Raw genomic sequence first — 23,225 nt, forward strand, 5'->3', positions numbered from 1 at the left:
ACATTAACACACTTCAGGGCACAAGCAAGGTCCACGATTTTCACAAAACTACGAGCATTCGGGCGGGAAATAAGTTTGTTTAAAAGTACTAAAAGAAGAGACTCATGACAGAAAAAGCCATTTTCTCCAAGCAGCCTTCCATAATCTCCCCATGTAGAGCTAAGGACCTCCTTCTCTGTGCTTACACAGTGATTTGGAATTTGGCACAATTATAGCACCTTTCACAATTGTGTCATCAGTCTCCCCCCTAGATTATGAGATCTTGGGTGGCAGAAATTATGTTCTCCCAATTCTCATATGCCAGGGCTAGCACATCACAAATAATAACCACCACCATTACAGCAATTGCCACTTCCTTTGTTTAAAAAAAATCAGTCATCACAGAGATCACTGTCCCACTTTCACAAGACTAAGTTTCAGAGAGGTTGAACAACTTACCCAATCCCTAGAGCTAGTAAGGGGGGGGGGGACAGCATTAAATACAGGCCTTTTTGACTTGTAAACCCAAGTAGAACTGAGTGCAGTCCAGCTCTACCATTCACTAGCTCTGTGACACTGTGCAAGGTACTTAACCTCTTTAGGCCTCAGATTCCTTATCCACAAAATGGAGATAGTAACATCTACCCAACCCAGGGCTTCTCAAAGAATCAAGTGAGAGAAAGTATGATAAATGGACTGGCACACTAAGTGGCGGTGTTAATTATTATTACTATAACAATTACTATGCCAATATATTATTACTATACCATTGGAGGCCTCCTCTGGCACACAGAAAGGAATCCATTAATTCAATCAGTTTTTACCAAGCATCCACTCTATGCCAGGTACCTTGCCAGGTGCTAGGACACAATGCGGATGGAGGGTAACAATTACAAGAGCTGGTGATGGATGAAACAGAGGTGTGAGTGTGACGGATAAAGGTGCCAGGGAGGATTTCCAAGTTTCTGGCTTGAGAAAGTGGCTGGATGGTGGCACTTCCACTGAGAAGGGAACCTGGAGAACCTCCAGCAGGACTAATGACAGGGGGGTTCAGCTGTGAATTACATGAGTGTGAGAAATCCAACTCAAGTCATCACAGAGAAATTGACAGAGGGTGTTAAGCTCAGAAGGGTGATCTGAGGTGCAGACGGAGATTTGAGGGTCCCTAAACAAACCGAAGCTGGGGATGTGGATGAAATCATCAGGAGACAGAGAAGAGAATGAGAAAAGAAGGGGCCACGGGGAAAACTTTAAAGAGCTCCAACTTCAAAGGCTAGAGAGCAGAGAATGGACATTCAAAGAAGAAATGGAACTAATGACCAGAAAGACGGTGGGGGGAGACAAGAGAGGATGACGTCACAGGAGCTAAAGATGCTTTGAGGTGGTCCCACGGGACCAAGGAATCAAGAAAAATACATTTGGAAAGTATCCGTGAGGTTTATGATGAAGGTGTCACTGACAACTGTAACGTTACAACAATGATAAAAGCCAGATTAGAATGGAATTGAGGTGTCTGCTTAAAGAGAAGGAAATAGGGTGCTAGAAGGGAACATGACATTGAGAGAGGGTTCTTTCAAAATGAGGGACCCTTAGATTTGTTTAAGTGCTTATGAAAAGAGTTCAGGAGAAAAGGAGAGGCTGAAAACACAAGAAAGATGGAAGGCGATCAAGAGTGTAAACTCCCGAAGAAAATGGAAGAGGACGCAATGCCCTACTCTACTGCAAATACAAAGGGCAGACAGGGAGGATGTGGGTGAGAGCACAGGGTGAGCCCGCACTCCGGACAACTTGAAACTGAGGGCTCTCCAGTCTGATGGCCACTATTTCCCCTGTGAACCAAGAGGAGCCAGCCCACCCTGCAAAGACAGTGGCTCACATCTCTTTCCAACTCAGAGGCCTCATGTTGGCAGCCATGGAGATTGGTAAACACTACAGATGAAGGCTTTCTTCCCCCCCTGGATAGCCAGTCTTAACATTGACCAGCACACTGCCGATGTTAGGGAAAGTGTGGGAAGAGGTTTTTTTTTATTAAACTCTAAGCTACCAAACACATGTACTTAATTGGAAATTCTAATACCTAATTTATTTATTAAATTTATTTATTTATTTTAGGCTAGTCAAGGGAAGCAGTGGGAGTGGAAAAGGAACAAAGGAATCTGTAACTGGTTGTGATCAATTAGTTGTAAACACCACTGCCCTTGGACCAGCCAAATACCTTATTTATTTACTGAGACAGAGCCTGCTCAAAGCAACCTCAAACTCCTGGGCTCAAGTGATCCTCCTGCCTTAGCCTCCTGAGTAGCTGAGACTACAGGCACGGGCCATGACACCCAGCTAATTTTTCTATTTTTAGTGGAGATGGGGTCTCACTCTTGCTCAGGCTGGTCTCGAACTCCTGTGCTCAAGCAATCCTCCTGCCTCAGTTTCCCGGAGTGCTAGGATTACAGGCATGAGCCACCATGCCTGGCCAAATACCTAATTTATTAAAGAGTGATTTTTCCAAAATAATTTAAAACTATCAAATATTGAATTTACTTTTAAAATCTTTGCATCTAAAAGATAAAATAACAGTAAGCTTTCCCTTTCTTATGCTATTTTTAGCTTCAAAATCCAAACAAACAAAAACATGTTATATAATGGGTACATGGAGGATCATTATGCTTCTTTTGTGTATCTTTTTGAAAATTTCCCATAATAAAAAGGTAAAAATAATACTTAGGATAATAAAGTGGTATTAGAGCAAAACTTAAAAACAAGTCACTTCCTTATTAAATGCCTTCTTGGAAATTCAGGTGCACTTGAATTATTAACAACTGCTTGATAAGAATTAAGAAAGCTAAAGCTTTCTTCTTTATATTTCCTTACCTTTTTATCATAAAATCTCAAGTCTTTCAGTATAAAACTTGTCCTTTTTACATTTTCACACCTGCTTAAGCTATCAAACAAATGTGCTTAATTAGGTATTCAAGTAAAAGTTCTTAAAGTAGGAATTTTTTCTCACTTTATTTATAAGCTAAGCATTCAAACTGATTGCTACATCATTTGTTCCTAGAGATTTCAAACAAAAGAATAACAGACATTTAAGAACTAGTGCTTTCAAAGAATTCTTGAACAGGAAAAACTTTATTAATTCCTTTTAGATGTCCTAAAAGAATAAATTATGTGTAATGTAGAGATAGAGAACACAGCTACATTCACAGAGCATCCTCTATACCTAAAACCTATTGCATTTAAGAATCACTGAAGGAGCTTTAACACATACGCATACACACATCCCCCCAGCCCCTAGGACCCATCTCAAACCTGCCACATTAGAATCTCTGAATACGGAGCCCAAATATGCACTGAATGTGCAAAGTACTTCAAATATGTTACATCATCTGAAACTCTCCCAACCCTGGGATGTGGTATTATCTCCATTTTGCCGATGAGGAAACTGAGACTCAGAAGATCTACATAACTTGCTCAAGGTCACTGTTAATAATACAGATGGAAGCCGGGCACCGTGGGTCACATCTGTAATCCTACAACTTTGGAAAGCTGAGGCAGGACGATCACTTGAGGCCAGGAGTCCAACACCAGCCTGAGCAATAGTGAGACCTGGTCTCTACAAAGAACACAAAAATTTGCCAGGTGTGGTGGCGAGCACCTGTAGTCCCAGCTACTTGGGAGGCTGAAGCAGGAGTGTCACTTGAGTCCAGGAGTTTGAGGTTGCAGTGAACTATGATGGCATCACTGCACTCTAGTCAGACAAATAGAGGGAGACCCTGTCACAAAAACCCAAAACAAAAAAACACAAAAAAATCAAAAAACAGGTAGAATTGTCAGTAGGAGACTCCATAGTCTGTTTTTTTTTTTTTTTCCTGCTTCCTAAGGCTGCTTCTTGAAAAAATTCATTTTGCTTTTTAACTTAATACAGTGACTGCCAGTCAGTAATCACTCAAATATTGGTGAAAAAAGTGAAAGAAATGAAAAAAAAAGGTACTCCAATGAATACTTACACTACTTAGCTCATTCATAGTGAGTCTTCTGAGAATAAATTCAGAAACACTCTCCGTAGTAGACATGACAAAGTTCTGAAGAACAGTAAACACCTCATCTGTGTGGGGAAAAAAAGTGTGCAACTAAAACGATAGAAATAAATGCTTTGGTACAAAACACACCAGATATTCTAGTAAAAGTACAACTGAGTTAAGCACATGGGTGAATCACTTGCCCCAAGTGAATCCCAATAATATAATAATGATTCACACCATGGAGAAATCTGTAATCTTAAAAATCACTTAGGAGTGCCAGTTCTGGGTAGGATCTGTCACTGAACACAGCTATAAAACGTGGAGAGAATGCACAGGGCAGCTATTTGAAGACTCTGAAAGGTAAAAGTTATTAGCAGGTGGATTCAGAAAGAAGCAACACTGAACAGTGGCGAGTTTACTAATTCTGCTCCCTCTAGTCCTCTTACCAATCAGAACCAGGTGCAGGAGCAGTCAGCAGAGTGGACAACAAAATCTGCCTGGGGTTTCTGGTGAGAGAACGAAAAAGGATGAGCCCAGGGAAGCAGACAGTGAGCACTGAGGAGACTCAAGAGAGAAAGGAGCGCAGGAAAGCAGCCTCAGAAAGCTGTTATATATACTCCTGGGCTCACCCCTGAGCTGCACACACATGGATCCAATGCTAAACTGTGGATCACAGACTTTTAGAACTGAACTAACAGAGAGCACTGCCCAGGTGCCAGCATGGCCACTGGATGAAACACACGTGGCATAGGTTCAAACAGCACTGCTAAAGAGAATTCGGAAAAAGATCTGACGGTGGAACCAACACTCATAGAAGCTGGGTCAGAATCTGAGGCCTGAACCCAAACAGGTTGACCGTCCGGTGAACGCAAATACCAACGTTCTCCACAGGGCTTAAACAAGATCAAAAGACTCATACCATAATATCCAAAATAGCTAGGATATAATCCAAAATTACTGGGCACATGAATAACCAGAAAAATCCCAGCTCACATGAAAAAGGCAACCTACAGACGTACCACCACTGAGATAACATGGATGTTAGAATAATTTGACAAACATTTTAAAGCAGCTATTATAAAAATGCTTCAACAAGCAATCAAGGACACCTTTGAAGCAAGTGGAAAAAACAGGAAGTCTCAGCAAAGAAACAAAATATACAGAAAAGCCAAATAGAAATTTTATAATTGAGAAGTATAATAACTGAAACAACAAAATTAACTGGATGGGATTAATCACAGAAAGGAGATGCAAGAGGAGAGTCAGTGAATTTAAGAATAGCGCAATAAAAATATGCAATCTGAACAAGAGAGAGAAAAACGATTGAAAAAAAATCAGCAGAGCCTTGGAGACCTGTAGGATAATAACAAAGATCAAATTTTTATGCTACCAGAGTCCCAGAAAAAGAAAACAGTGGCGCTAAAAAAAAAAAATATTTGAATCAACAAATGGCTAAAAATTTTCCAAATCTGGTATTAAAGGGTACAAACCTACAGATTCAAGAAGTTCAGGAAACCCCCAAAAGAATAAGCTCAAAGAAATTCACAGCCAGACACAGGATAACCAAACTGCTAAAAACTAAAGATGAAGAAACAGTCCTGAAAGCAGAGAAAAATGATACACTACCAGGGGAAGAGCAATCTGAATTACTACTAAGTTCTCATGAGAAGCCACATAAGCCAGTGGCAAGTGGAACAACATTTTCAAATTGCTGGATTTCATATCAAGCAAAAACATCCTTCAGAAATGGAGGGTGAAATAAAGGTATTCTCAGATGGAGAAAAACTGAGAGAATTCATTGCCAACAAATGTGTTCCAAAAGAAATGCTAAAAGGAGTTTTACGAACAAAGGGATATGATGCCATAGAGAAATCTGGCACATCAGGAATGAAGGAAGAACAAAAGAATCCCATAAACATCTAGGTATATATAGGCTCTTTATAGAAAAATTGGCTTTCTTCTCATGAATTCTTAAAAATTCGTTTGATGGCTGAAAGCAAAAATTATAACACCAACAGTTTTCTACAAATAAAAATGTAAGACAACTATAATAGCTGGAGGAGGGGAGTAAAGGGACCTATAGGGTGGAAAGTTTCTATATTCACTTCACGTGGTAAAATATGACTTCTAAACATACTACAGAAAGTTAAGTATGTACATTGTAATCGTAAAGCAACCACTAAAAAAAAAAAACCCACTTTGGACATGAGTCCAAACAAAACACAACAGAAAAGCTGAAAAATACTAAATAATGTTTAAGCTGCCCACGAGAAGCCAAAAGAGAGGAAAGAAATGAAAAACAGAGGTAATAAACATAATACCAAAGATAAAATGACAGACCTAAATCCAAACATATGATGAAATACAAATGATCTATACCAGTGAAAAGACAGAGACTGTCAGAATGGATAAAAAAAAAAATCACAGCCCAAATATATGCTGTCTATATGAAATTCACTTCAAATGTAATGATCTAAATAGAATAAAAGGCCAGAAAAAGATACACCATGCAAATTCTAATCAAAAGAAAACAAAAGTAGTTATATTACTATCAGACAAATCAGATTTCAGAGCAAAGCAAATTACCAGACATAAAAATGGACATTACATAATGATAAGAGAGTCAACTTACCAACAACATTAAATCCTAAATGCATATGCACCTAACAATAGAACTTCCAAATATATAAAGCAGAACTGACAAATAAAAGGAGAAAGAAAGAGATAAATCCAAAACTATAGTTGGAGCCTATTCCTCTCTTGGTAACAGGAGGAGTAAACAGGCTGGGCACAGTGGCTTATTCCTACAGTCCTAGCATTTTGGGAGGCTGAGGCAGGAGGATCACTTGAGCCCAGGAGTTTGAGGCTGCAGTGAGCTATGAGCATGCCACTGCACTCCAGTCTGGGTGACAGAGCAAGATCCTTTCTCTTAAAAAAAAAAAAAAAAAAAAAAAAAAAAAGGAAACTCTTAGATGTAATTGACATTTAACATTTATAGAACACTCACTAGCAGAATACACATTCTTTTCTAGTATACATGGAACAGTCACCAAGATAGACCATAAAAAGTATGCTCTGACCACAATGGAATTAAACTGAAAAGCAGTAAGAGAAAGGTAACAGGAAAAGTCTCTAAAGATGTTTCCAAAATAATTCACAGGTCAAAAAGAAAGTCTCAAGGACAGCGAGAAAATATTTTGAACTGAAAATGCAACATATCAAAGTTTGTGGGATGAGTTATTTTTAACAGCTTTGTCTTTTAATCTTTATACTGAAGATATAACTGCTTTATATACCATGAGGAGAGTGTTAGTATGACAATCATAGTAGTATCTTTTTCTTTCCGTTTGAATAAACCCCTTTAGCATTTCTTGTAGGATAGGTCTGGTTGTGATGAATGCCCTTAGCTTTTGTTTTTCTGGGAAAATCTTCTCTCACCTTCATTTCTGAAGGATAGTCCGGGTACAGTATTCTTGATTGGTTGGGTTTTTTTCCCTTTAGCACTCTGAATATATCATCTACTCCCTCCTGACCTGTAAAATTTCACCTAAGAAGTCTTCTGCCAGATATATTAGATCTCCCTCATATGTTATTTGCTTCTTTTATCTTGCGGCTGTGAGAATCCTTTCTTTGTCTTTGACCTGTGTGGTTTTGAATATAATATGTCTCGGGGTATTATCTGGATTGAATCTGATTGGAGACCAGTTATATCTCTTCAGTATAAAGACTAAAAGGCAAAGCTGTTAAAAATAACTCAAAGAAATAGGCAATATTTAAAAGTGTAAACCATGACATCAAAAATTTGAAATGTGAGAAGGGAGTTAATGTGTACAGGGTAATTTTATTATTTTCTTTATGATTAAAGTTGGCATCAATATAAAAAAAAAGTTTGTGGTATGTAGTTAAAGCAAAATAGAGGAAAATTGACAGTATTAAGTATCATCTTAGAAAACAAGAAAAAGTCTAAAATCTATAATCTAAGCTTCTACTTTAACATTAAAAAAGGCAAAGTAAACCAAAAGGAAGCAAATGAAGACAGAAATCAATAAAATTTTTTAGTATATGTGCTGCCAGAGTGAGCACAAGAAATCAAAATTAAAAACAGAAAAGTCTACAGAGAAAAATTGATGAAATCAAACTAGTTCTTTGAAAAGGTAGATAAAATGATAAACCACTAGCAAGTCTTGCAGAAAGAGAAAGAGAACATGTGCACACAATTTACTACTATCAGGAATTAAAAAGAGGATATTACTACAGACCCCATAGGCATTAATAAGATAAGGGAATACTATGGACGACTCTAGAAATAAAACTGTCCCTATTCACAGATGTCATGATTGTCTACAAAGAAAATCTAAAGAATCTACAAAAAACCTCCTGGAACGAGTAAGTCCTTTAGCAAAGTCACAGGATACAAGGTCAACATGCAAAAATCAATCATATTTCTATATACAAGCAATGTACTGTTGAAAACCAAACTTTAAGAAAATACATCATTTACAATTGCTTCCTCCCCTCAAAAGAAATACTTAAGTATAAATCTTATAAATCCTGTGTAAGATCTACATGCTGAAAACTATAAAACTCCAATGAGAGAAATCAAAGACAACCTAAAAAAATGGAGAGACATAACATACCCATACATTAAAAAAGTTTCAATATAAAAAGGCAATTCCCCACAAATTGATGTATAAATTTAATGCAATTCAAATCAAGATCCCAGCAGGATTTTTTTGTAGATACAGGTAAGCTGATTATAAAATTAATATGAAAGGCAAAGGAAATGGAGTAGCTAAAAATATTTTTGACAAAAAAGAATTTGAAAGAATCACACTCCTTATTTTAAGATTATAAATCTACAGTATTGGCAAATGGATAAATACATAGATCAAAAGAACAGAAGAGTCAAGAAACAGACCCATACAAATAACTATTAACTATTTTTAGCCAATTAATAGCCAATTAACTATTTTTAAATAACTTTATTAACATAATTCACATAACATTCAATTCACCAATTAAACCCATACTACTAAGTGAAGTTTCCCAAGAATGGAAAAACAAGCACCACATACACTCACCAGCAAACTGGTATTAACTGAGCAGCACCTAAGTGGACACATAGGTGCTACAGTAATAGGGTATTGGGCAGGTGGGAGGGGGGAGGGGGCGGGTATATACATACATAATGAGTGAGATGTGCACCATCTGGGGGATGGTCATGATGGAGACTCAGACTTGTGGGAGGAGGGGGGGAAAGGGCATTTATTGAAACCTTAAAATCTGTACCCCCACAATATGCCGAAATTAAAAATAAATAAATAAATAAAAGCATACAATTTAATAGTTTCTAGTATAGTCACATATGTGTAATCATCACCACAGTCAATACTGGAACACTTCATCATCACTACAACCCCAAAGAGAAATCCCATACTCCTTAGGCCATCACTCCCTTAACCCCCATTTTCTCCCAGCCCGAAGCAACCACTAATCTACCCTGTCTCTACAGATGTGCCTGTTCTGGACAGTTCACATAAATAGGATTATATAACATGTGGTCTTTAATGACCAGTTTCTTTCACTTAGCAAGGCTCATCCACATTGTCACATGTGTCACTACTTCATTCCTTTTATGGTTGAGTATACATAAACCACATACTGTTTATCCATTCATCTATCCATCTACTTTGGATTATTTCCACCAAGGCCAGCTGACAAAAGTATGCAACAATTCAACAGAGAAAAGACACTCTCTTCAACCATCAGTGCTGGAGTAACTGGACATCCACAGGCAAAAAAAAATTAACTTATCCTAAACCCTGCACTTTAAAAATTAACTCTAAATGTGTTATATATCTAAAAGTAAAATAAAAAGACTATAAATCTTAGGAAGGAGAAAATCCTGTATGACTTGGGATTAAGGCAAAGAGTTCTTAGTCATGATACCTAATGCACAATCCATCGAACAAAACAAAAAAAATAAATCAGACTTCACTGAAATCAAAACTTTTGCTCTGTAAAAACCACTGCTAATGGACTGAAAAGATAAGCTGCAGACTAGAAGAAACACTGGTAAAACACATTATCTGACAAAGAATTAAATAGGCAAAAGATGTGAACAGACACTTCACAAAATGCTGTCTCCATCGTATCTATTCCACCAGCAACTGCCCCATTTCCCTGCTCCTTTACACACGAAACTCCTTGAAAGAGGTCTCTGTACTCAATGTTTCCATTCCTCTCTGTGAGCGGCCTCACCACTGCCCCAAAATTGCTTCTGTCAAGATTACCACTGATTTCCGTGTTGCTAAATACAATGGTCAATTCTCAGTCCTTACATTAGTATATCGGCAGCCTTTGATGCAGAGAGGGCTCCCTCCTCCACTTTAGTCACTGACTTCCTGGTTTTTCTCCTCTCTCCCTATAAATTCCTCCTAGGTATCCTTTGCTGGATCCTCTTCATCTCCCTAAGCTCCGGGCACATTCCCCAATGGTACTTGGACCTCTTCTCCATCTACACTTGCCCCCTTGGTATTCTCATCTAGTCTCATGGCTTTAAATACCCCTATGGGTTAATAACTCTCAAATTTATATCTCCAACTCACCCTTCTCCCTGAACTCAGACTCATAAAGTCAAATGCCAACTCAATAACTCCAAACTAATAGGCATCTCACACTTTATCCAAAAATGAACTTCTCATCTTCACCCCAAAACTTTCTTTAACACCAGCCCTTCTAGTTAGTTAAAGGCAACTCCATCTGTCCAACTTCTCAAAAATTGAGTAAGTCTTTGGGTTCTTTTTCTCATAGCCCACCTCCAACCCATCAGCATATCCTACTGGTGGTACCATCAAAATACATCCAAAATCTTAACACAGTGTACTGCATCCACACTAGCACCCTGTGTGAGACTAGTAGTTGTCTGTCTTCTACCCTTGCCTCTCTGTAGTTTACTCTCAACACTATGGCCAGAGAGAGCTTTAAAAACCGAAGTCAGACCTTGATATTCCTCAGCTACAACCCTCAAATAAAAGTCAATGCCTTGAAAAGTCAATGCCAGACAAAGTCCTATACAACACTCACTCCCCTACTCTGCTTACCTTTCAGAATCCATCTTCTACTGCTCTTCTCCTCACTGACCTCCTAACTACCCCTCCCACAGCAGGCACCCCTTCACTTGCCAACCTCTTCCTGGTGGACCTCCCGTATGGATGTCACTGCTTTCTCCCTCAACTCTTTAACTCTTACATTCCACAGGTGAGAACATGAAGCCTCTTCACAAGTACTCAGAAAGACAATTCTGCATTCAGCTGAATATACACACACCCCGAGAATGGTCAATTTCATTTCTGGATACATACCCTGGAGAGACATACACAAAAGCACCAGGAGACAGGTGGAAAAATTTCATGGCAGCACTGCACATAATGAACTAAACACAATCAAATGTCCAGCAATAGAAAAATGCACAAACTATGGTATCATCACACAACAGAAGATTGTACACCAGGGAAAACAATGAAGTTTAAGAAAGAGAATGGATGAATCTTAGGAACATCTTAAGTGAAAAAAGTTATAGAAGACTTCTTACAGTAAGATACCATTTCTATAAAGCTCAAAAGCAAGAAAACTCAATAATATATTTGTTAAACCCCTGCATATACAGTCAACTAATCTTCCAAAAATGGAAAATGGGGAAAGGCCACTATCTATAACTGTTGCTGGGAAAACTGTCCATCCACAAGCAAAAGAATGAAATTCACCTTTATCTTAGTTCATACACAAAAATCAACTCAAAATGGATTAATGACTTAAATGTAAGACCTGAAACCATAAAACCTCTAGAAGAAAACAAGAAAGAAGCTCCTTGACATTGATCTTGGGGATGATTTTTTTTTTTTTTTGATATGACACCAAAAGCATAGAAAAAAGAAGTAAAAATAAACAAGAGGAATTACATCAAATTAAAAAGCTTCTGCACAGCAAAGGAAATAACCAACAAAATGAAAAAACAACCTATGGAATGGGCGGTGACAGTGAAGGGATAAGAGGTTTCAGTTGCGCACAATAAATAAGCTCTGGAGATCTGTACAACACAGCATAGTGGCTATCAGTTACTGTATCCTACACTTAAAATTTGCTAAGAGGGTAGATGCTATGTCACATGTCCCCACTACAGGTAGTAAGAGGGGCAGGAAGAAACTTCGGGGGGTCACGGAGATGTCTACAGCCTTGAGGGTGGTGATGGTTTCATAGGTTTATACTCTCATCCCCAAACTGATCGAGTTGTACACGTTAAATACGTACAGCTTTTTAACATTGATCATACCTCCACAAAGTGGTTTTAAAAACATAATATTGTTTTTTAAAACAACATATTGTTGAGGAATATCTATATGCGATTCAAAAAACCCTTTTCTAAAATGCATTGAAGTGATACAGATAAAAGTCAAAATAGGGAGGCAAAGAGTCACAGAACCGGACTTGAGAGTACCAGGTCAATTTGTTCTCAGGTAGGGCAGTGAGTGTACAGGTGTTTAATTAATTTGCACCATAATTTATCTATAACCACCACACATTCTTTTGTTTGTATCAAATACTACCACAATGTTTCAAAGGCATATGTGACACAGTCCTATACTAAGCACTGAGCATACTAATAAGATGTGTCAAATGAATTCAAATGTATGCCCTTAAGGAGCTGAAAATCTTATAAAAAGTTACTGTTATGTTCATAGCATTTGATTCTACTACTATCATTAAAAATATCAGAATATTTCATAGGCATATATTAAAATCTAACCTTATCAATATTATTCTCAGGTTTAGCTTAATACCAATGCTTTTCTAGAATGTCTAAATAGCAAATTTCTAAAACTACAAATGAAATTGGTCAGAAAGGATTGGGAATTAAGGTTCACCCATCAATATTTTCATCTCTGATGCCCATGGGTTTTCAATTGCTGCTTTGTATCTCAGTTAAGAAGAGTGAGCTCTTCTCTCTATCTGCTACCACTATACTTTCTGTATAAAGTATTTTCTACTCAAAAGGAACTCAGAGATTAGCATATTTTAAAATAATTACAAAATTACTGTCATTCTCATGCCTTAGCATAGTGGCAATTAGAAATGAATCCTTCTTAAACATATATGAAATAATGACCATTTTCAAAGGTCTAGAAATCAATGAGTAAGCATAAATTGAAAAAAAAAAGTAAATGAAATAGCATTCTAACGTCAACAACAATCAACGTATGTAAACCACTAGAATGTCAACTTCATTGACAGGGCAGAGTTACTCTTTTACCACTGTATCCCTGGCACCACCAGGAGACAATCCACAAATATTTGCTGAATAAAGTTTTCTTTTTACTTTAACAGGCCAGGAATTTCTTCTCATTCTAAATACCAACAACATACCAAGCAAGACACCAACAGAAACTACTTATCCTCACCATCTTGGGTACTGGAACCTTTCAACATGGAAGTGTGCAACAACTTCAACAGCAACTGGAGGCATCTGTCAGTTTTCAGCAAGGGCATGTAGGCATTTGTACCAAACTTCATAAGGGCATCCAGAAGAGGATCTAAGAATATCCTCAATATATTCTCTGCTCTCCGTTTTTCACTAGATATTAAAAGACATGCCCAAATCAACCATTTCAAAAGCATAAAGAAATTATTTCCCATCTATAATCTGGGGGAACTGGTTACCTAATGAATTCAATTAGACCAAGTTACTCTACGGATGACAGAAACTTCCAGCACCTGTAGGGGACTGATCTTCTGGGTCTGTGCTTTCTCGAGGGTAGCAATTCACTAGAGGAGAAAGCACAAGGAGAACCACTGTTCTCAACTCTAGGCACCAGTGGGAAGGAAATCCTATACCCAATTTATCTGTAAATTAAATTGCCGAAACTTTCCTTCCACACTACAAAAAACCAAACATACGTTAGTCAAGAAAATAAGACATGTTTAAAAAAATACAAAAAACCCTAAGGACTTATGAAAAACTATTATAACCAACTTTAGTACTAAAAGTTTGTCTAGAAAAGAGATTTGATGTAAATCAAATTAACTGTATGCCATGCAGATATCCTACCTAATCTGTCCAATGAAGCTGCTTATTGCAGTAATTATCATCGTGTGAGAACTGATTTGCTCATACTCTCCCAAACATAAATGAGATTCTTTTATCTTCATCACCATTTTTTAAAAATGACTTACTTTACAAAGGGGTCAAATTCAGTAAATTTCTTTACCTAATCTTATGCTAGAATCTTACAACCTGTTCTTCTAATACTCTGACATAAAACCAGGCATTGTTTTATCATTGTTATATACCATTTATTTGTATAAAACACTTAAATTCACATTGCAAAGGAAAATAATGTCTGATAATAGAAATTTCAACCGTATTTACAAGCCTGAAAACACTGTGTTTACTGTTTTAATCCCATTTAACCAGTGCCCTTAAGAAAAGGAATAAAGCACCAGCTACCATTTGAATACTGCCCTTATGAGCTTATAAAACCAGTGATTATTGCATATAGTTTTTTTAACTTCTAATATAACATTAAATTCTTAAAATCTATCAATCCAGAAGGACTAATATGTACTTATTCCTATTTATTTATTGTTAATTTTAAACATTTCTTTGATATATTGCCAATGTTTTAGTTCTCTCTTTTAATACCAATGATCAACTCTATACCAATCATTAAAAGTCTGAATACACATCATAAATCTGATCAGCCTTTTTTAAAAATAAGCTTTCTTTTTAATTGTAGAAATAATTACCCATATTGAGTCTTCATTCCTTCCACATCCACAGCCAGCAAGATCATCAGAGCAACTAGCTTGGCTTCGAACCAATCCGGCATCAAGCAGCTTTCTCCTGCTTAAATAACAACAGTTTAAGGTTTGCAAATCATCAACAAAATCCTTCAAAGATGATGCTTCAAAAACAAACTTGCTAAGTGATTATGCCTCGTTAAATTATTAGAGAAACACAGTTGAGATGAAATGCAGTAGGAACACCCTACGTATGGCACGGCTCACCATTTTACATACATATTTAAATACAAACAAAAACAAGTCTCCGTCCGTGTGCCTGCTATATGCCATGCACTGACCTGGACGCTGCAGACACAGCAGTTCCTGTGCTCATGGAGTTTACAATACAGCACGGGAGAAAAGCACTAATCAAAAAGTAAACGAATGAATGTAAAATTTTAACTGCAGTGAGGGCTATAAAGAAGAGGTACGCTGCTATCAGAGCACAGACCAGGAAGATGTGCCCTTGTCTGGGGAGGAAGAGGACGTTTCCTGAAGAAAGGACAACTGGGCTGAGTAGAACGGCTGAGAGGGAAAGAGATCAACCAAGGGAGACAAGAACTTTCCAGACAGCAGGAGGAGCACATCCAACGTCCTTTGGCAAGGGAGGGTATGTCATATTCCAGGAAATGGAAGGGTTCCCCTGTGTACGCTAAGTGAGGGGGAGCAGCAAAAGACAAAGTGGAATCAACAAACAGGGGAGAGACCAGGAAACTTTGTAGGTCATCCAGAGGATTTCTGTCCTCGTTCTAAAGGTAACAGGAAGCCATCGAAGGCTAAAGGGAATATATACAAAGAAGGGAGGAAAAAAAATTTTTTTTTATTTCGGCATATTATGGGGGTACAGATTTTAAGGTTTCAATAAATGCCCATTTCCCCCCCTCCTCCCAAAAGTCTGAGTCTCCATCATGACCATCCCCCAGATGGTGCACATCTCACTCATTATGTATGTATATACCTGCCCCCCTCCCCCCTGCCTAATACCCTATTACTGTAGTACCTATGTGTCCACTTAGGTGCTACTCAGTTAATACCAGTTTGCTGGAGAATATATCTGGTGCTTGTTTTTCCATTCTTGGGATACTTCACTTAGTAGTATGGGTTCCAGCTCTAACCAGGAAAATATAAGATGTGCTATATCACCATTGTTTCTTAGAGCTGAATAGTACTCCATGGTATACATATACCACATTTTATTAATCCATTCTTGGATTGATGGGCACTTGGGCTATTTCCACAGCCTTGCAATTATGAATTGTGCTGCTATAAACATTCGAGTGCAGGTGTCCTTTTTGTGGAGTGTCATTGGATCTTTTGGGTAGATGCCCAGCAATGGGATTGCTGGATCAAATGGTAGATTCACTTGTATCGCTTTAAGGTATCTCCATATTGCTTTCCACAGAGGTTGAACTAGTTTGCAGTCCCACCAGCAGTGTAGGAGTGTTCCCCTCTCTCCGCAACCACGCCAGCATTTATTGTTTGGAGATTTTTTGATAAAGGCCATTCTCACTGGGGTTAAGTGATATCTCATTGTGGTTTTGATTTGCATTTCCCTGATGATTAGAGATGTTGAGCATTTTTTCATATGTTTGTTGGCCATTCTTCTGTCTTCTTTAGAAAAGTTTCTGTTCAAGTCCTTTGCCCACTTTTTAATGGGGTTATTTGATTTTTTCTTCCAGATTTTCGTGAGTTCTAAGTATATTCTAGTTATCAGTCCCTTATCGGATGCATAGGATGCAAAAATTTTCTCCCATTCTGTAGGTTGTCTGTTTACTTTCATGACTATTTCTTTGGCTGTGCAGAAGCTTTGTAGTTTGATCATGTCCCATTTATTTATTTTTGTTGCTGCTGTGATTGCCTTTGGGGACTTCTTCATAAACTCTTTGCCCAGGCCGATGTCTAGGAGAGTGTTTCCAACTTTTTCCTCTAGAGTTCTAATAGTTTCATACCTTAGGTTTAAGTCTGTTATCCAGCGTGAGTTGGTTTTTGTGAGAGGTGAAAGGTGTGGGTCCTGTTTTAGCCTTCTACAGGTGGCTATACAGTTTTCCCAGCACCATTCCCTTCACAATAGCAACAAAGAAATTAAAGTACCTAGGAATATACTTAACCAAGGACGTAAAAGACCTCTACAGGGAGAACTATGAAACACTGAGGAAGGAAATAGCAGAGGATGTAAACAGATGGAAATCCATACCATGCTCGTGGATCGGCAGACTCAATATCATCAAAATGTCTATACTACCCAAACTGATCTACAGATTCAATGCAATACCTATTAAAATCCCATCAGCATTCTTCACAGATATAGAAAAAATAATTTTACGCTTCGTATGGAACCAAAGAGGACCCCGAATATCAAGAGCAATTCTAGGCAACAAAAACAAAATGGGAGGCATTAATATGCCAGATATCAAACTATACTACAAAGCTGTAGTAATTAAATCAATATGGTATTGGCACAAAAAATAGGAATATTGACCAGTGGAACAGATGGGAGGAAAACTTTTTAAGAAGGAAATTCGTATTTTGAAAAGATTTCTCTAGGTGAAATGCGAAAAAGAGACTGTAGGAGAAGCAAGAATAGATGCGAGGTGATCAGGTAAGAGGCAATTGTAGTATTTCAGCTGAGATATGAGCACTTTCTCTAAAATGTAACCAGAAGGGGACAGAATGGATAAAGACACAAAGGCCATAGAGTCTCATACCTGTGTCTGACCCCAATCTATGTTTATTTTAGTAGGGACTAAATGTACTTACTGTTTTAGGCTAACAAAATACACTTCCAAGTAACAGCACAGGAAATTTACTAGACAATAGATAAAATAAAACACAAAAGAGAAATGTTCCCAGAAGGATAAACTCATGGATTTTGGAAGGATAACTATACATATGATCACCTAAGATCTATTCCATGATAAGATCAGAGAAATCAGTAGATGAAAATGACTTGGCCTAAGATGAAGGAAACTTAACGTGTTAATTCAAAGATGCCATTTCCACAAATTATCACTAATGACTTTAATGAAGTGGGAGCATTAGAAATTTAAAAAGAATCCTAAGAGTTCTTCCTTCATGCCATCTTATACATTTCCTCAAAGAATAGATGTCTGGTGAACGGAAAAAATGAATGAAATACCCTTTTAAACATAATTTTTTCTTTAAAATTGTTTCTCATAATCAAGTCATACTATGAAAACAAACATGCAAAAAAGATGAACCAAAAAACCTACACATACTTCCACTACAGAGGCTCCAAAAACACATCTGCAGTGTCTAGCTCTCAAGGACTCAGTAACCGTAGAATAAATAAATTTATTGGAGTGCAATTCTTACTCAGGCTACTTTATTAGCTTCTAATAAGTAGTTTGAAACCTCAAGTCTTAGAACAGATAAGGTAGAAGTTAGGACACAGTATTTTTACATTGTTATTCAAATCATTTGACTAAAACACAAGTTTGGTATCAGTTAATCACCACACATTTGGTTAAGCCTAAATCTCCATCTGAAAAACTAGTTAAAAGTCCTTTGAAAATATTTTGGTTGTATCAATCCATAAAAATGATTTTAGACTTACTTTCCCAAGAAGGTGACTTAACATACTCTTGAACTAGGGTCTTCACATAAGCATTCAAAGATGTCTCATGAAGCCCAACGGGACGACAAGTTGGGGATTGCTTAAAACAGCTTTCATTAACGCCCAACCAGTCACAGAGCTGAAAAAGAAGACAGTCACTACTTTAAGAACCTAACTGAATAAAGGGTTTCCAATTTCCCTAAGCTAATTTTCTTTTTTCCGCAATGAAATGAATTTAAATCATTAAATCATTAAATTTATCATCAGCAATAAACCATTTATTGTCATGATTGGGTTACACAGAAACTAAAAAAAAGTATATGTATATATATGTACATGTATATTTTTGTGTGAGATACATAGACATACGTGTGCATGTTTTCTAATCTCCCTCAAAGAATTTATAAACTTTATTAACAGGCAAGAGTTTCTAAAGTACCCAATATAAAATGCACATTTTGATGAGGTGTTTCAAAGAACATCTCTATGAAAAATAACACATTACATAAAATTATATCCTTAAAACTCCTTCCAGCTTCATATATTAAAATAAGAACTTTTATTTTTTAAAGAATGTAGAATTTGAAATATAAGTTACAATTAAAGTTCCTACCCTTCTCACAAGTTTATCTTCCATTATATGTGCATATTAAAATACTGTACATTAATTCAAAACAGAAATACTCTCCTAGTTCTTTTCCATTACATATCTTAGAAGATTTGTAAAAATAAATCACAGAATTTCACCCTTAATCTTTGATCACATGTAATTATGAATTTTTTGTTTTAAAAACTAAATTTCCTTTTTACAATAGCTATCTTAATAAACAAATTCAATAAATGAGTTTAAATCTAAAGAAAATAATTATAAAATTAGTCTTTCTAAAAGGTAAGAATTTTTTTAAAAATATTTTTTCCATTCATTAAGGTCATCCAAAATTATCTCTTAGGAGGCAAAAGAATAAAACATTATATGACCACAGACAAAATTGATGAATGACTGAATTAAGGAATCAGTAAATACTAAAAGATACCCCATACATACAATGAATGAGTAGTTCAATAATGCTAAAAGAAGTTGTCCTGAGTAGGTCTTTATCAAGTTAGATAATCTTAAAATATATTCTAACAGTAAGGTCAGCCAACATTTATATCTTTTAACAGTATATACTTTTCTTTACATTCCTCTAAAACTGGTTAGACTAAGTTTTCCAATTATTGCTATAAAATATGTGAGGCTTTCCAAATCGTGTTATTTCCCTAGGCATGATTCTGTTACACAAAAAGTATTTCTGACAAGTAAACTCAAATGCATATTTGATTCTTTCTTTCCCTCTATCAAATCTGTCACAAAATTCAGAATATTTTCCCTTCAAAGAGTTTTCAAATCCAGATGTATGGTTTAAAATGGCATCTACATAGTTTCTGGTAGGCAAGATCGCTTTATTCTCCTAAAGAGAATACAGATACATACAAATCTCAAAAATCTATTTGGACATATCGAGAGAATGAGAAGACAAGCAACAGACTGGGAGAAAGATTTGTAAACACATATCTAATAAAGGACTAGTATCCAAAACATGCAAAGAACTTTTAAAACTTCTGAGTAAGAAAACATATAGCCTGATTTAAAAATGTGCAAACATCTTCCTCAAAGACACACAGATGATAAATAGCGTATAAAAAGATGCTCAATATCATATATCATCAAGGAATGGTAAATTAAAACAAGAAGATACCACTACACACCTACTGGAATGGCTAAAATCCAGAATGCTGATAACACCAAATGCTGACGAGAACGTGGAACACTCACCGCTGCAAAACAGTACAGCCACTTTGGAAGACAGTTGGGCAGTTTCTTAAAAAATTAAAACCTACCCTTATCATACAATCTAGCAATGACACTCTTTGATATTTACCCAAATGAGTTGAAAAGTTACGTCCACACAAAACCTGTACACAGATGTTTGCAGCAGCCTTATTCCTAACTGTCAAAACTTGGAAGGAACCAAGATGCCCTTCAGTAAGTGAGCGAATGAGTAAACACACTGTGGTACAGCCAGACAATGGGATACTATTCAATGCTAAAAAGGAATAAGCTATCAAACCATGAAAAGACAAGGAGGAAGCTTAAAGGCATATTACTAAGTGAAAGAAGCCAAACTGAAAAGGCTACATACTATATGCTTCCAACTATATGACGTTCTGGAAAAGGCAAAACTATGAAGACAGTAAGAGGAGGAGTGGTTTCCAGGATTTAGGGGGAAAGGGAGGAGGTCAGAACAGGCAGAGCAGGGAAGATTTCTGGGCAGTGAAACTATTCTGTATGATACTGTAGTAATGCACTAAACGTTTGCCAAAGCCCATGGAATGTACAACACAAAGAGTGAACCCTAATGTAAACTAAGAACATTAGTTAATAATAATGTATCAACCTGGGGTCATCCACTGTAACAAATAGACCACACTAATACAAATTGTTAATAGGGGAAATTGTAAGGATGGAGGGAGTGGTAAGGGGGTATGCGGGAGCTCTGTATTTTCTGTTTGATTTTTCCATAACCCTAAAACTGCTCCCAAAAATTAAGTCTATTAATTAAAAAATTATTTAGGCTGAGCTATATGAAAATGCCATTTCTATAGGTTAAAAATGACAGAACATCAATGATTTATATGATTCAGCAAAAGACATTTACATACTGTGAACACTAACAAAAGTTATATGATATAGCTAAATCTACACTAAGATTTTATATTTTATATATATATATATGCTTTCATTATTAAACAAAAAGAATTAAAATGGGGGTTAAGCTATAAAGCACCAACTGTAAGCTTCCTGAGGGCAGCGGGCACGTTTCTCCTGCTGACCACTGTATTCCCAACACTCAGCAGGGTACCTAAGTGTGGGAGGTATGCACTAAGTAGTTCTCAATAATGAAATCAAGACATTAGGAGATAAGCAAAGTAAACTAAATGAAAGTAAAAGAAGGAAACAGGTGAAAGTAGACATAATTACAGAACTGAAAATGGCACCTACATAGTCTCTGGTAGGCAAGACCGCTTGATTCTCCTAAAATACAAATCTCAAAATCAAATAAAAAGACAAATAAGGAAATCTAAGAGCCAGCTTCTTAACAACAGGCAAATACCTGGCTACTCAGATGGGGGGTGGGGGGAGGGATGGGACAGTAGTAGAAGACATGGGCTAAATATAATCGGAAGCATTTTTACATAATTTTCTCTTTTAAACCTCACAGCTCACACCATACAACAAAATAAATTCAAGATGGATTAAAATCCACAATTTAAAAACTACATCCATCAATTGCAATGACTAGGTCTTGTTTGGATACTTAAATGAACAAGATTGAATATCTGAACAAAAAAAATGCAGAAAACAAAATTTAAAAACACATTTATTGGCCATCTGGAGAAATGTAAACATTGCATATTTAAAATAAAGAAATTACTATTTTTTAGGTGTGATAAGGGCTTATTTTTTAGGCCCTTTAGGCCCTCCTTATCTTTCAGCAGTACATACTGAAATATTTATAGATGAAATAAGATTTGATAGGATTTGATTCAAAATAAATGGGAGAAAAACAGAGAGTAGGGAGGTCCAGGTGAAAGATGGGCCATAAGTAGTGCTTATGCTGGGTGATGGGTATATGAGAGCTCATTAAACTCTTCTCTTTAAAAAATGGTTAAATTTTTCATAAGTTAAAAGCTACAGGAAAATAAACTAAAAACTACATCAAAAATCAAAATGAAAAGAAACCAAAAAGGTACCCAAACTTACAAATTACAATAAGAGAAAGATAAATCAAAATTACACTGAGATGCCCTTTCTCATCTACCAGGTTGGTAAAAAATTCAAGTATCACAACAGACACTATCATACACTGTGAAATTTATGCAACCCTGTGGAAGGCTGCATAATGGCCCCAAAGATATGCAAGTCTAATCCCTGGAACCTGTGAGCTTTGCAGATGTCATTAAGTTAAGGATTCTGAGATGGGGAAATTTCCCTGGATTACTGGAGTGGGCTCAATGTAATCACGAGTGTCCTTATAAAAGGAAGGCAGAAGTAGATGTGAGTGCAGAAGCAGAGGAGAAGGAGGTGATGTGAAAATGAAGCAGAGATCTGAAGATGCTATGCTACAACTGCAGAAAGTGGGAAAAGCAAGGAAACAGATTCTCCCCTAGGACCTGTCAGAATCCTGATTTCAGCCCAGTGATACTGATTTCAGAATTCTGACTTCCACAGTTGTAAGAGAATAAACATATGCTATTTTAAGCCACCAACTTGGTGATAATTTATTATAGCAGTCACAGGAAACACCAACCCTGGGGAGAGAAATTTGGTAATACCCAGAAAAATTACACATGCACTTAATCTTTGATCAGTGATTCCAATTCTAGGAATCCAATCTACAGGCATAACCTGCAGAAGTAAAAAAAAAATCAATGGCACTGTTTTGTAAAAGCCAAAGACTGGAACAACTCAAGAATCCAGTAATGGAAAAGCTGAATAATGGCATAGTGAGCTGGGAGTGTTGGCTCACGTCTGTAATACCAGCACTTTGGGAGGCTGAAGTGGGAGGACTACTTGAGGCCAGGAGTTTGAGACTAGCCTGAGCAATACAGCAAGACCCTGTCTCTACAAAAATAGATAAATTAGCCGGGCATGGTGGTGTGTGCCTGCAGCCCCAGCTACTTGGGAAGCTGAGGCAGAAGGATCACTTGAGCCCAGGAGTTGGAGGTTGCACTGAGCTATAATGTTGCCACTGCACTCTAGCCTAAGCAGCAGG

The 23,225-nt window shown here is 37.0% G+C and overlaps 1 protein-coding gene across 3 annotated transcripts in view; it reads right to left on the reverse strand.

The window, feature by feature from the left end:
• The window catches only part of TARBP1 (tRNA guanosine 2 -O-methyltransferase TARBP1), a 78,333-nt gene that overhangs the window by 36,081 nt on the left and 19,027 nt on the right, over positions 1–23,225 (reverse strand). For all 3 annotated transcript variants that reach the window (XR_012913547.1, XM_075995470.1, XM_075995471.1), the window contains exons 10-13: positions 18,409–18,547; positions 14,799–14,898; positions 13,454–13,626; positions 3,981–4,078 (exon numbers count right to left, since the gene is read on the reverse strand). Coding sequence is in view for 2 of the 3 variants with exons in the window: in XM_075995470.1 (XP_075851585.1) it covers positions 3,981–4,078; positions 13,454–13,626; positions 14,799–14,898; positions 18,409–18,547 (510 nt within the window). In the remaining variant the exon portion in view is untranslated. The remainder of the gene's footprint in view (positions 1–3,980; positions 4,079–13,453; positions 13,627–14,798; positions 14,899–18,408; positions 18,548–23,225) is intronic.

The sequence above is a fragment of the Microcebus murinus genome, chromosome 19, assembly GCF_040939455.1.
Source record: "Microcebus murinus isolate Inina chromosome 19, M.murinus_Inina_mat1.0, whole genome shotgun sequence".
Classification (NCBI taxonomy): Eukaryota; Metazoa; Chordata; class Mammalia; order Primates; family Cheirogaleidae; genus Microcebus; species Microcebus murinus.